The following is a 16,091-nucleotide window of genomic DNA, read 5'->3' as shown; positions in this document are numbered from 1 at the left end:
GGATCTCTCCTCCATCCCCGGCCCACAGGATGCCTTTAGATGTATTGGCCCACAATATCAAGTTGGGAAGGCTTGGTGAGGCGGTTGATGGATCGGAAGAGGTGGGAGCCCCAGTTAGAATCCACCAGGCTCATCTTATCTGAGGGAAACAAGAATTTAGGAGACTGTGGATCGAAGCCAGGCTTGTGTCTCCACAGGGCTTCTCCCAGAAGTAAGGAATCTCCAGCCCTTCTCCTGGCCTGCCCTGCGGAGCTACTATTTGGAATAAAATGTGGACCTCTGCAGGAGGCTGCAGTGGGGCCAAGGGGACCCCAGGTGGGTCCAGGCCTGACGACCAGGAGCCTTGTCCCACTAGGGAGGTTGGCACAGATTAGGGAGTTGGGTGGGAGAGTTTGAGGAACGTGTTGCCCAATCTTTCTGCAGAATTGCTCTCAAGGTGGGGATGGGGGAGACCTGGATTCACATCCTGCAGCTCCTGCTGACCAGCTGACCCTCAGGAGGCCTGGGGTTACCTCTTTTCATCTGGAAAATGGGTCCATACATTTCTCAGACTGGGCTGCTTTGAGGATTAAATAAAGGATCAGCTGGGGAGCACTTAGCACTCTCCCTGGCACCTGGTACATTCTTCTCAGTCAATAGTGACAGTGCAGATCAATGGGTAGAGAACCATCCAAGAAAAATAGGGGCCTGTATCCTACAGGGCAGAAACCACGTGGGGCCTGGAACCGGCACAATCAGGCAAGCAGCATCCACTGAGCTGTGGGGTGAATATCATGGGCTGTCCTGGATAAAGGGTGTGCCCTTCCTACACACCCCTGTACCCCTGTTGTTCTGCTTCCCCAGCAACGACCCTCAGCCTCCGGGGAACTGCAACAAGGGTCCTGGGGTCTGGTGGGCACCTGGCCATGGCTTCAGGTAGAGGCAGGAAGGCAAGAATAGAGGTGTAGCAAATGTGAGTGGTGTGGTATGGAGCGTGGCTCTAGCTGTCTAGCACTCCCCTGAGCTGGCAGGAGCTGGCAAGCAGCCCCAGACCCTGGGTGCCTTTTGTCTCAGGGCTAGGCTATATAAAAGGTGGGGGAAGGGACGGGCATCCTTGGAATTTGTCCATTCATGGGAGACCTTGCTGCCAGAAGGTGCTGTAATGGAGGAGGGCCTTGTGGGGGCCCTAAACTGGAAGGTTTAGAAATGAGAATGGCAACTCAGTATGCAGTGAACAGGACATATTTCTTCAAAAACTATTATGGGCCAGATACTATGATTTAGGCTAGGTATAAAGTCTGACCCTGTTCTCATAATTTGTAATCTGGTAAATCACATTACAATGTAGTAGGTATAACAGTGGAACAATTTAAAAAATTTTGTGAGAGCCAAAAAAACAGTTCTCTAATCCAAGTTTATGCAGTTAGGGAAGTATTCTTCGGAAAGTGGACTCTAAGTTTTTTTCAAAAAGAATGAATGAGAGATGAAAACAGAAAAGTGGAAGATTGGGACATGAACAAAGATTTCCAGGCAACAACAAAAAAGAGGAAACAATATACAAAGGCCTGAGTATTGCAGGAGCCATTCTTGGCAAGAGATGAGGCTGAACAGATAAGCATGGACTACTAAGAACAGTGGGAGCTAATTCAAGGAGTATGGACTGGGTCTTGAAGGTAAGAGATGGCAGTGAACAGAATGCCAAGATGAAATTTGCATTTATAATACACACTCCATTTGCAATCTAATAAGGAAAGAAAAAGAGAACTGAACCATACATTTTTCAAAATTATTAAAAAAAGCTTAGGGCAAACCCAGCACTTTTCAAAACATCTGTATTTCCCCCTAAAACTGAATTCAGACAGCTATGATGGGTACATGTTTGAAGCTTTCTTTTGAGGGTCCTATTGGACACATACAATTTATAGATAAAGAAGGGAGTGGAAAGTGGAAAACTTTACAGATTGGCCTTACAGATCAAGTGAGGAGGGCAAAGTTCAAAACTTCATAAAAATAAGGATGTGAACAATTACGCATTTCTTTACATTTCTACAATTATTCACTTTAAATGATAGTATACACATTCACGATTTTGTTGTGCTATACATTTCATATTAAAACTTTAAAAGCTATTTCTAAATAAAATTTTTTATTGTGTATATTTCTTAAAACAAAAATTACATATGACTCAAACAAGTAGATTTTAAGGTATTTTATAGTTTATATACTAATTACTTAAATATAACATGTATTTGGTGTTAATTCAATCTCATAATTAAAATGAAATTTAGTAACAAGTGAACTAATATAAGATAAAATTGTAAGATCTCCTTATGTGACATGGTTTCACCTGACTAATTAAAATGAAATGTTTTCAAATTTTTTTATTATAGTTCAGATAGTTCAGTATTTATTAAGAAGACTTTAGTACTAAAATAATCTTACCTTAAATGTTAGGATAGTCCTTGTCTGATTAGGTACTATTATGGATTTATTTAACACATTCCCCACTTGACATTTCACAACGAAGTGTTCCAAGGCCAAAGGTTTTTTACCAATTCCTATCAGGGCAAAGAAGCTCTCCATACCATCTATTTCATTTTGTATGATAAATTTACCCTATGAAAAAACAGCCAAATTTCAGCTCTATAAAAGTCATAGTTTGATGCCAAACAACCTCTGCTAATCTATTAATCTTGATTCTGCTTAAGGAAATAAACTTGTAAGGAGATGTAAGCCCTTGGCTTTTCTAGTCTACATACAAATGCTTGTACTGAACAGGTAAATTTCTAGGGAAAAGCTCTTTGTTTCTCTTTGGAATATAATAATCTATTTAAATATTAATGTAGGGGAAAAATCAATGAGTTCATACTTGAATTTCACATTCCAAAATAGGCTTAAATGTGAGGGGATAATGTGCAGTTTCTCCTGGTCCAATATGTAGAACAGAAGGTCCATCAAACCAGTCTCCTTCTATAGTAATTTGACATTTCCATTCTTTACATGTTTTATTAATCTAAAACAAGAAAAAAGGTACAAAAATAGTAGATGGATGATGCTAATGAAGTTGAATTACATATTAATTCTTGGTACTTTGAGTAATCAAAGTATGTAATGTGTTCTTATATTTCTTAAGAATCACCATCATATTTGTTAAGACTATGAAAAACATGAAAATAAGGTACAGGGATGACTACATGTTCTCTCTCTATACAAGAGCATTGCCCAATCATTCTCTTAAGACAGATAGGTAGATATTAGCCTGTGTGCGTAAGAGAGGTTGAAGAAAATGAGAAGTTTTAAGGAAAATATATTTATGTACAATGGAATGAGGAAACAAGTCCTGAAAGCAGGGCCCAGCCTCTTGTCTGTCTCCCCTGGTTCAAGGTGTCCTTGCCTGGCCTTTATTAAAAGGAAGCCACTGACTTGAGGGAGTGGTACACAGCTGACCCTACTGGACTGAAGGAGTCATTTGCTTCTCCAATAGATAAGAACCCTGATGTATTATCTAGAGGAGTATGTTTAGGGGAATTCCACATCCCCAAACCCCCCACTGAGACTTTCCCAGAAGAGGGAAGAGGGCAGAAGAAATGGGGGACCCATACTCATGTCCATGAATGCAAACTGTATTCTCAGTCCTTTACTGAGACGCCTGCCTGCTTCATCACGTGTAGGAATTTCCTAATAAACCATGCTAACATTGCCTTCTCATCTGCTCGTGCATTGGCCACATTCTTCGTTGATAGAACAAGTTCCTGGGTCCAAATCGGTGGTTACAGCTCTATCCAAGGATTGTTTAATTTCTAGAGAAATATCATTTTTTTTTACATTCTAATTACTGTTAAAATGACAAAATGGTCTTGGAGCACAAGATTTATTCTTAATTAAGGAAAACAAAAAGATGTTGTAGTGGTGGATTACTCAGATAACACAGATTATATGTGGGGAGCAACTCGGACTAGACTAAGTTACTGGAATTAAGACTTATTCTATGCATCTGCTCTCCCACAATATGGCGCTGGGAGAGAAGAAAACAGCTTCCACACAGCTGCCTCCAGTTCAGCTAATAAACTGTAGGACTTGCTCCTGATTGGAGGAGAGCAGCGTGCTCGGCGTGTGGGCAGCCGAGTTAGGATTGGCGGAGGAGGACTATAAAGGAGGAGAGAGACGGCATGCACGAGGAACATCTAAGGGGAACACCTGTGCAGCCCCCGAGAGAGCCGGCCGGCGGTGTGCCGCTCCCCTGCGGAAGTGGGGAATGTGGCCAGGGGGAACTGCCCTTCCACGGAGGTGGAAGGGATAGCAGCCAACCCGGGAAGAACCAGCAGCAAACCCGGGAAGGGCCAAGCAGACGAAAGAACAGCGCAGGGTCCTGTGTCGTTCCTCCACGAAGAGGGGGAGCGACAATTATATATATTATCAGAATAGATATTTGTGCTTCAAAATGACTTTGGGTTTTTAATGACTAAATGGATAAACAAAAATAACTTGTCATTCGTTAAATTAAAGTTCCTTACAGTCACATACATTCTTGTAAACTTTATTGTTACTTTGACTAACAGTCAAACTATAGTCAATCATTGTTCTAAATGCCTATATTCTCATCTTAATCAAATGTTAATATCACAGCACAATTTGGAACAATGATATTAGAGTTAATTTTTTTAAACAAAAGATACAGCAGAAGTGATTGGTCAGGTGATAAACATGATAAAATTTATATTCAGGAAGAAGCTCTGACATAGATGAAGAGAAATAACTGGTAGCAGATTATGCAGTTAGAAATCTATACAGTCCAAGAGAATAACTGAGACAATATTAGTGTGTGGGATGCCAAAATATGTCACCTTAAAATATATTTCATTCGTATATTTAAGAATGGCTACTCTGAGAACCTACAGATAGGACTAACTCCGAAAGGCTGCCCTTTTATAAAAGGAGCTTTCATCTACAAAGAAAATTTACGTTAGTACATAACAGATGTAGACAATTGCTCTTTTCTCTATTTCCCTTTCTGCCTCGGGAAGATATTTTCACAGGAAGAAAAGACTGGCAAGTCTGACACCTCACTTGTTCCCCGTGTAGCTCCACTTCTCAGCCTTCTAGAGCCTACTGCCAGCTCCCTTCCTCCGAGAAGCTCAATCCCATCCCACTGTTTAGTTTCTATACAAGCTTCAATTATGTTGCCCCTTCTTTGAGCCTTATGCTTTATCTATGGCTCTCATGTTTCTGCTTGTTAATACATGTGTTGGGTGTTTTTGGCCCCTGTTAATCTATTGTCAGTTCAGTTCACAGATTAAAAGTATCAAGCTGTCAGAAGGAAAAATAGTAGATTAAAAATTTCCCTATATGAGAACGAAGACCAGTACTAAAAAAAGTTATACGTACTATTGGAATATTCTGGGTAAGGGCTTGAAATGCTGGTGTTACAAACTTAAATGTGGCCTCTGGAGTTTCTCCATTCACTATACCTTCAATGCAATAGACACGGACATCATATCTTGATACCAGCAGAATTTTACAAGGGTATCGACCGGGACTGCGAGGAACAAATTGTAAAGGAACTGGAACAGATCCATCTGAAACTATTAAAACATAGTTCAATCATTTAAAGTGATATAAATACAAAAATTAATTTTGATAAGAGATACTTTATATTATTGTATTAAATTGTGTTGTATAACCTAGAACAAACTCTAGTGTTGAGGAAATATGCCATCCCTAGGTCTCTAGAGATTATCATGCCACTTTATTTATCAATGGCAGCATATATTGTTCATAGGTCAGAGGAAAGTGTGCTCCATAAAGTCACTCAGGGCTCCGTGTTCTGAAGGTACTGTTCCTGAGCCTAAGCTCTTCTGCTTGAGCAAGCTGTTGAAGCAAGGAAATTGAGTGTATTCAGAGTAATGGTAAACCATAAACGTGGGGGACTGGGATCCTACAAAAATTATCTTCCCTGTGCCTTGTAAGAGGAGTTTTTAAAATACAAGTGGCAGAAAAGGGGGGGAGGATAAGGACAAGACATCTGAATGCTAGCAGAGGTCCAAGAAGCCCCCCGAAACTGTGTTATTGGTTAGTTAACTTTGGAGAGAGGGGTCTGGTCCACTGCCCTTTTAAATCCGAACAGAGCAATCATTGTTTCTGTGCACGCCTCCTTATCTCCCTTTCAGTAAGAGTCTATTTGCAGAAACCTGATGCTGCAAACAGAATAGCTCTAATGACTAACATGTCTACATGCATGGAGTATAAGTGGTCTGACACAAAGGTTAAGGAAGCAAAGGAGACAAATACAACATGAAAGCAGAGATGTCAAGTCTTTTCACTCTGTTTCAATACCTCTGACTTGCAGATGTTCCTTCAGAAACACCCCTTCTCCTTGTTTGACAGATCAGGGGAAAAGGAATATCTGGAAAGTTGCTCGAGAGATTTTGAATATTCTGCCTAAAATTAACATTTACTACATTTAATTGGCCATATGCAACCACATGGCTCTAACTAAAATGGGCCTGAAAAATAAAGTGGATATAAGAGATATTTGATAAGTATTATCATCTGCCACATTTCTATAACTTAGAGGTATTCGGTCACACAGCCATCAACTTGGCCAGTGGATAGAAATAATTTTTTCATAGTTAATGGGCAAGGGACAAAGAAAGAGAGAGAGAGATCTAACTCACCCCTTTCATAACACCTTGTTCTACCACTTACCTAAAGTTAATAGTTAATATCATTTCTTTTTAAAATTTATTTTTATTAATATAAAGAGAAGAGATTTTATGTATTTCATAGATACAACTCTAAGAAGATAACCATACTAATCTCCCTCCTTCAACCCCACCCCTTTCCTTTTTTTTCCTTTAATTTTTGCAATAACATACTTTTAATTCACTTTATAACCACAGGCTTTATGTACCATTAATCATAATGTTCAAGTAAAAAGTAGAAATAGATATTCATGCAAATGGAGATTAAAAAATGAGCAGGAGTTGCTATCTTATTTTTATTTTTTTTTAAAGGATGTATTTATTTGAAAGTCAGAGTTACACAAAGAGGGAAGGAGATGCAGAGAGAGAGGTCTTTCATCTGCTGGTTCACTCCCCAATTGGCTGCAATGGCCAGAGCTGCGTAGATACAAAGCCAGGAGCCAGGAACTTCCTCTGGGTCTCCCACATGGGTGCAGGGGCCCAAGAACTTGGGCTTCCCAGGTCACAGCAGAGAGCTGGATTGGAGGTGGAGGAGCAGGGCATGAACTGGTACACCTATGGGATGCCAGCACTGCAGGTTGTGGCTTTACCTGTTACGCCACAGCACTGGCTCCAGGAGTAGCTATCTTAATATCAGGCAATGAGACACTAAGACAAAAACTGTTAAAAGAGACAAAGAAGGCTAATATCATTTCTAATAGTGGGTAGGCAATCTACTCTGGTCATTTTCTTTCAAGCAACACCACATTTTGTCTAAAAGTCACTATTTTATTATTCTCCATAAAAAAAAAACCCTCACAATTCTCTATGGTGTAAAAGCCTAATGAAAATTTCACTGTTAATACCAAAGTACTTAAGTAACCAGTGAACCACAAATGATTTTTTTAAAAAAAACCTTTGGAAGCCTAATTCTGTACAAGGAAGTTCTCTGAAACCAGGGAAAGCAATGAAACATACCAATCAATTTACCAGGTAATCATTATGACATTAATTGACTATAATTTTAATTAATTCATATTTAATTGCATACATGTTAAAGATAGCAAATTTCCTTTCAAATGAACATAAGTCCATATGCCCATAATGCCAGGCAAGTAAATTAACCCCTCTAAATCACTTTTAAAACAAATTGAGGATTTATACATGTCTTTTACAAGTTACATGTGTTATATTATACATTATAAATTGTATATTTTGGGGGTCGGCACTGTGGCAGAGCGGGTTAAAGCCCTGGCCTGAAAAGCCAGAATCCCATATGGGCACCACTTCGAGTCCCAGCTGCTCCTCTTCCAAACTAGCTCTCTTGCTATGGCCTGGGAAAGCAGTAGAAGATGGCCCAAGACCCTGCACCTGCGTGGGAGACCCGGGAGAAGCTCCTGGCTCCTTGCTTTGGATCAGCACAGCTCCGGCCATTGCAGCCATCTGGGAAGTGAACCAGCAGATGAAAACTTGTCTCTCTGTCTCTACCTCTCTCTGTAACTCTGTCTTTCAAAGAAATAAAATAAATCTTTTTTTTAATTTTTTATTTATTTTTTTAAACTTTTATTTAATGAATATAAATTTCCAAAGTACGACTCATGTGTTACAATGGCTTCCCCCCCATATCGTCCTTCCCACCCACAACCCTCCCCTTTCCCACTCCCTCTCCCCTTCCATTCACATCAAGATTCATTTTCGATTATCTTAATATACAGAAGATCAGCTTAGTATACTTAAGTATGGATTTCAACAGTTTGCTCCCACACAGAAACATAAAGTGAAAAATAATAGATGATTTTTTTTAAATGATGATGAAATCAGAGCAGACCTATTGTCATGTTTAATCACAGTGAGAGTCAAGTTGGGAATTGATAATTTCTTTTTTTTTTTTTTTTTTTACAGAGGATCAGTTTAGTATGCATTAAGTAAGGATTTCAACAGTTTGCACCCCCATAGAAGCACAAAGTGAAATATATTGTTTGAGTACTCGTTATAGCATTAAATCTCAATTCACAGCACATTAAGGATAGAGATCCTACATGAGGAGTAAGTGCACAGTGACTCCTGTTGTTGACTTTAAAAAATTGACACTCCTGTCTATGGCATCAGTAATCTCCCTATGCTCCAGTCATGAGTTTCCAAGGCTATGGAAGCCCTCTGAGTTCTCCGACTCTTATCTTGTTTAGACAAGGTCATAGTCAAAGTGGAGGTTCTCTCCTCCCTTCAGAGAAAGGTACCTCCTTCTTTGATGACCTGTTCTTTCCACTGGGATCTCATTCGCAGAGATCTTTTGCCAGAGTGTCTTGGCTTTCCATGCCTGAAATACTCTCATGGGGTTTTCAGCCAGATCCGAATGCCTTTAGGGCTGATTCTGAGGCCAGAGTGCTATTTAGGACATCTGCCATTCTATGAGTCTGCTGAGTATCTCACTTCCCATGTTGGATCACTCTCCCCTTTATTTACTCCATCGGTTAGCGTTAGCAGGTACTAGACTTGTCTATGTGCTCCCTTTGACTCCCAGTCCCTCCACCATGACCAACTGTGAACTGAGATTGATCACCTGGAACAGTGAGATGGCATTGGTACATGCCACCTCGATGGGATTGAATTGGAATCCCCTGGTATGCTTCCAACTCCACCACTTGGGGCCAGTCATCCTGAGCATGTCCCAAATTATACATCTCTTCCCTCTCCCATTCCCACTCCCATGTTCAACAGGGATCACATTTCAGTTAATTTTCAACACTTAAGAATAACTGTGTGATAATTACAGAACTAAACCAGTCATATTAAGTAGAACAGACAAAAAAAACTACTAAGAGGGATAATGTATTAAGTTGTTCATTAACAGTCAGGGCTATGCTCATCAAGCCACCGTTTCCCATAGTGTCCACCTCACTCCAACAGGTTTCCCTCTTGGTGTTCAGTCAGTTGTCACCGATCAGGGAGAACATATGGTATTTGTCCCTTTGGGACTGGCTTATTTCACTCAGCATGATGTGTTCCAGATTCCTCCATTTTGTTGCAAATGACTGGATTTCGTTGTTTCTTACTGCAGTATAGTATTCTAAAGAGTACATATCCCATAATTTCTTTATCCAGTCTACCGTTGATGGGCATTTAGGTTGGTTCCAGGTCTTAGCTATTGTGAATTGAGCTGCAATAAACATTAGGCTGCAGACCGCTTTTTTGTTTGCCAATTTAAATTCCTTTGGGTAAATTCCAAGGAGTGGGATGGCTGGGTCGAACGGTAGGGTTATCTTCAGGTTTCTGAGGAATCTCCAGACTGACGTCCATAGTGGCTTGACCAGTTTGCATTCCCACCAACAGTGGGTTAGTGTCCCTTTCCCCCACATCCTCGCCAGCATCTGTTGTTGGTAGATTTCTGCATGTGAGCCATTCTAACTGGGGTGAGGTGAAACCTCATTGTGGTTTTGATTTGCATTTCCCTGATTGCTAATGACCTTGAACATTTTTTCATGTGCCTGTTGGCCATTTGGATTTCCTCTTTTGAAAAATGTCTATTGAGGTCCTTGGCCCATCTCTTAAGTGGGTTGTTGGTTTTATTTTTGTGGAGTTTCTTGATCTCTTTGTAGATTCTGGTTATTAACCCTTTATCTGTTGCATAGTTTGCAAATATTTTTTCCCATTCTGTCGGTTGTCTCTTCACTCTCCTGTTTCTTTTGCAGTACAGAAACTTCTCAATCGTATATATTATATTAATTACATATTATGTAGAATATATGACATATTATACTTTGTTATATGCCATACACTACAGATCAAGTATAATGTAGTTATATATATTAAAATATGCTGAAAACAGATCACATTTGAAATCTTTATAACATTTAATAAGTCCCTCTCAGCTGGTCCAAGGAGGAAGCATTTAATCTTAAGGGCTATCAGAATGTTATTCTTATTCCATGCTATTCATGTAAACATCTTAATATGGAATAACTTTTAACTCAGCAAATAGGACTTCAGGCATATTTTACCAGCTGTTGTTTCTTGATCACTTTTATCCTGAGAGAGGTATTTGAGCCCTGGGAAGCTCACTGGAGCAAATTAGAAGAGAGCATGATGTGATCAAATGTTTTGCTTCATTAACAGATATTATGTAGCCCCATTTTTCTCTTAGATGAACAGACCAAAATACAAATATTTATAATAGGTAATTTAAATAAAATTAAACTTTTTGAATAAGAAATTTAATCTCAAAATGATTACTTTCATCAAGATAAAGAATCACTAGTCATTTCATAAACAATAATTGAAATGCACAAGTATAAAGTTTCTGTCAAAAACTGTTTTGTATCATTTTCTTCTCCCTAAAAATGTTCATTTTCTAATTATTACTGAGTCTGAAAGTTAAATCAAGGGACATTCTCAAGTATATGTATTCCATTTCTTGGATGTTCACGAACAATGACCCTAAAGTGTACACACAATGTCACGCCCTCTCCATTAAATTAAAAAAAAAATCCATGGAAACAGAGGAGTTTTTGGAAAATATGGCTTCAGTTTTGAATATTGCTAAAACAGAATTTATTTACTTTGGTTAAACATATGAAATAATTGATCTAAGAAACATAAGTAGGGATATCATTTATTATAAATAAGAGGCCATGTCTAGGTTAAGGTATTTATCCACAGATGTTTGTTAGAAACTTGGAAACTTTATTAGCCATACCATCATTGTCTTTTTGGGACATGTGTTTTCAAAGTGCTTTGTAATTCTACAATGTAGCAGATGTATTTCCTGCCATAGCCCCTTGAAATATTTCCCGCAGGCCATGAGTTTACCTTAAACAGAGTTTCTCCTCAAAGGCTCTCTAGGACCACAGAATGGCACCCAGTCCCTCCCATGGATCAGGCCAGAAGTGACAGTTAAAGTCTACTGGAGCTGTCCTGAAGAATGAGTCACAATTGGTACAAAATCATCCAACCTTCTTCCCCTACAGTTGAAATAACTCTGAGGTGACTTCTGTGCCAATGCTTCCTGAGATCATCTCTGAAACTATTTGCTTTCAAGACCTGCTCTCATGGTCTGTTGTTGGAAACACTCAATTTAATACATATTCTTGGACTTAGGAGAGAGAGTTCTCTGTCCCAGGCCTCATAGTTCCTAGGGCCTTACTCTGAACCTCCTCCTTTGGCATGGTCTCTTCATGTGCTAAGAGAAAATGGGACAATAGTACAGGCTTACGTGGAGGCCAATCTCATCAATGATCCAAATTCATGAAATAACCATAATTGACAATCCCAGAGTACCTTGATCCTGTTTACAGCACTTGCACCAGAGTCTTCCCTAAGTCCATCCTACTGTTGGAAGACTCTGAGAACTATGGTGTAAGAAGTGAATGTAAGGGGGAAGACTTGGATCAAGAATAAGTGTGGTGGCTGAGGTGTCCATGTGCCTTACAATATCTGTTAAAGGAAGGAAGAGAATTGAGCGGGCACCTGACCAGAATCCAGCTGTGCTGGGCTCTCCTTTTCTAGTGCAAAATTCTGAGGAGTCAAAGAATTCTAAGTTGGAATTTGGTTTTCCAGGTTGGTAGAAAGTTACACTTGTCAAGGTGGAATAATAGAATGTATTCTATTTTAAAATTTTATTGATAACTATTAAAATTTAGACATGTACTCTGTGGGCTTCTGTTTATACTTTTGACCTAGGCATCAACGTTAAAGACAATTTGAAAGATAAAGATAAGATAATTTGAACATGACCTTTCCATTCTCTTTTTTTTCACTCAAAACAGTATATTTTGTTCTACAGTAGAAAACCAACTTGAAATTTTCTCAGTTGTGTTGTGTAGACTGCTTTATATTGCTCAAATGTAGTTCACTTGGGGCATTTTGTTTTCTTTTTTTTTAAGATTTATTTTATTTGAAAGAGTTATAGAGAGGCAGAGGAAGAGAGGCAAAGAATCTCAAAATAAAAAAAAAATGAAGCTGGAGTTGATCTGGTTGAGATAGGACTAGAAGCTAGAAGGTCCTATTCACTCATACAATCTCCCTATAGAAAAATCCGAAGTACTTGAAAAGAATTTTCGGTTTTATAGAGTCTAATTTAAGGTAGTGGGTTTTTTTATTGACTTCATATGCCATAATTATATCAAAATACATTGAAAATATGGCAGAGGTTAAGCAGCAGAGTAAATTAATTGATTTTTAGGTATATTATTAGCAAACAATAATCATAAGTTCTTAATTCATAAAATTTTGAAGAATGTATAATTCTCATTAAATGCATTAATTTATAAAATAAAGTTATAAAATATATGAATAAATACACAAATTATTATGTTTTCAGAAAAGTTTTGATTTGTTAATTATACTTTCATTTTTCTACTACAAAGTTTTAATGGAGGTCTCTTCCTAATATTTCTCATATAAGTCAAAATACAAAGTCACAGTTGGAATTTTCTCTATTTTTAGTTACTTTATAATAGACACATGAGCATTTGCCTCACAAATACTCTAGTAAAGTGATGGATTCACTGTCAGTTAACAATTGCTTATTATTGAGTTTCCTCATTCAATAAGAAAAACATGAAATGTAGCCACAGACTCCATAAAAATAAAAGGATTCAATGTTATAAATTTTAGAATAAGCTTGATTTATTTTGTAAATCATTTTCCAAAAAGGGTTAGTTGCTTAAACAGATTTATTATAATATTCAATAAAATAATATGTGAAGATGATAAAGACTTCTTAATTATTGACAGATTCAATTTTTGAAGTATTGTTAAAATAGATTTTATTACCTTAAAAGAGGGTACACTATTTTTAATTTTCTATCGCCAGGAAAATCTAAAATAGTATTTAAGTATGAAAAGAAAGAGCATGATGAAAAGAGAAAGGGGAAAAGGAAGGATAAAAATAAAAGAGAGATGCAGGTAGGAATTGAGAAGGGAAAAATAGTATGCTAAGAAAATGGCATGCTATCTTTTGCACCTGATGGAAACCAAATGGCTGAGAGCTCTGGACTTGCCTCCCCATGGAGTTTATTAATGTCTGCATGCAGAGAAGACATTTCTGAATGTATGCTATTCCACGTGCAATTTTGCTGAAAAGTAGTAACTGCACATCTCCCAAGTGCCTTAAAGCATAGGAAAAAAGGCTGTAGAAAACTTCAAAGTCCTATCTACCGTAAGTAAACGGCAAGGATTACAGATTATTTACAGCATAACCAAGTTAGACTTAATACAGAAAAGCCTTGTATTACTAATTTTGTTGTTCAAGTACAATACTGCCCTACTATTTTCTTTTAGTTTGATCTATCAATCATAGACAGGTATATAAAGATTTCTGACCATGCTTGAGAATGTGTTTATTTCTCCTTTTGTGTTTGTTAATTTTACTTCATACATTCTTAAGAACATGTAGTTAGATGTAATTAAGTTCAGATTTTTTTCCTAAGTTGGATTTTCCCTGTTTTATTAAGTTTTATACATATGTATATGCTGTAAGTCTACATATTCTAATATATTCATTCCAGCTATTTTCTGATTAGTAAATACCTGGTATAGGTTTTGGATGTTTTACCAGGTAATTTTATAAATAGAATACAACTGTATTTTCTTTACATTGTGAAAATACCAACTGATTATAGCGTAGTCTGTATAGTTATTTTTATTTATTATATGTGTTTATTGTAACATCTCATTTTTTGCTTCTCTTTTCTGTATCCTTTCTGTAGTTCTTCTCTGTTCTTGTACTCTAGTGGATTTATCAAATTTTTTTATTTCCTTTTATGCTTCTACTTGTTTGGAAATTATACATTCTATATTCTATAGCTAAAGTTCATGGGATTTACTCATACTTTCTTTATTTTAAGATTTTATTTATTTGAGAGGTTGAGTTGCAGATAGTGAAAAGGAGAGACAGAAAGATCTTCCATCGGCTGGTTCACTTCCAAAATGGCCACAAAGCCTGGATCTGGGCCAATCAGAAGCCAGGAGTCAGGATCTTCTTTGGGGTCTCCCATACAGGTACAGGGGCCTAAGTGCTTGGGCCATCTTCTACTGCTTTTCCAGGCCATAGTAGAGAGCTGGATTGGAAGAGGATAGCCAGGACTAGAACTGGCACCCATATGGGGTGCCCATGCCGCAGGCAGAGGATTAATTTACCCTGTCACAGTGCTGGCCCCATAGCCACACTTTCTGATTATTTTTATTAACCACTGATCTTCTGATCTCAATTATTTCTTCTGAATTAAATTTCCTTAGCCATAAGTATATCTTACACATGTTCTTTTAGCAAATATGTGTAAGATTTAAATTGTCTAAATTGCAGACAAATTTCTAAAATTTTAAGATAGGAATAGTTTTATTTAATCCTTAGTCTTGAGTGATGGTTTACTTCAATAAAAATTTCTAGGCTGACAGTTAATTTCTATGAGCACTACAATTCTATTATCTTATGGCTTCTCTTGTTACTGTTAGCAACTGCGCATTTAGTATAAGTTTTGTTCCTTTGAAAATAACCCTTATCTCATTGCTTTTCAGAATTTTTCTTGTCATTCTAGTCTGTTGTTTCTATTTCTGTTGTAGCCCATCTTACATGTGAATTTCAGTGTCACTCTGCTGTCTTTTGGCATTGTAAGACATTTATTTCTGTCTTTGCTTTTCGTGTTTGCTTCTAGAAATAGGAGAGATTTATCTTTCCTGAGTGATCTCTTCTAAAGGATCTCATTCCCCTGTCCCAGTGCACTGATTTCTTAGGTCTAAATGTGGAGGCAGCTCAATGCACAGCCCTTGGCCCAATTCCTGCATCAAGCAGTCACATATTAATTGTAGGTAGGTCATTTTCTTGTATTTACTGATGGCTTTTGACTAATCGAGGGGAAAATATGCATCTTAGGAAATCTCTTTTTCTTCTCAGTAATTAACAAACTCTGAGCCCAACAATGTGTGCCACAACTCAGACTCTTGGGATCTCTGCCACCACCAGCACTAGATCTGCATGTTAGATTCTATACAATCCTTAGCAGAATGACGGTCCTCCACATTGTCCCCTGCCATTATTTTAAGCCTAGAGGTGGTTTTTTTCCTTTTTTTTTTTTTTCAGAAGGATTGCAAACAGAAGTGTTAATAGAGTGCAGGAGCAGTAAGCAAAAGGTTACCTTGGAAAGCACTTCACGTAAATTCATTCATTCATTCAGAAGACATTTTTGAACACCTACGAGGTGCCAGGAGGTGTACAATTAAAAAAAAAGTTCCTGGTTTTCTGGTACATGTAGATAATAAATTTCTGAGGAAAAAGCAAATCGTGAAAGAAGACTTTTCCTCTTTATACCTAAATTATGTTTTAATTGCACTGGTGGCTGTGGCAACTATTAAATGTGGCATTCAATCTGGCCACATCAGCTCAGTAATTAGTAGTAATTCCTCATACGCTTCATGTAAATGGCTGGCTGTTATCTT

The 16,091-nt window shown here is 37.9% G+C and overlaps 1 protein-coding gene across 1 annotated transcript in view; it reads right to left on the bottom strand.

Annotated features, from left to right (window-relative positions):
• CFAP47 (cilia and flagella associated protein 47) overlaps positions 1–16,091 on the bottom strand; it is a 369,488-nt gene that overhangs the window by 136,754 nt on the left and 216,643 nt on the right. The window contains exons 46-48 of the mRNA XM_051827003.2: positions 5,365–5,561; positions 2,849–2,992; positions 2,422–2,595 (exon numbers count right to left, since the gene is read on the bottom strand). Of these exons, the coding sequence (XP_051682963.2) occupies positions 2,422–2,595; positions 2,849–2,992; positions 5,365–5,561 (515 nt within the window). The remainder of the gene's footprint in view (positions 1–2,421; positions 2,596–2,848; positions 2,993–5,364; positions 5,562–16,091) is intronic.

The sequence above is a fragment of the Oryctolagus cuniculus genome, chromosome X (genome assembly GCF_964237555.1).
Source record: "Oryctolagus cuniculus chromosome X, mOryCun1.1, whole genome shotgun sequence".
NCBI lineage: Eukaryota > Metazoa > Chordata > Mammalia > Lagomorpha > Leporidae > Oryctolagus > Oryctolagus cuniculus.
This window is presented reverse-complemented; position numbering and strand designations above follow the sequence as displayed.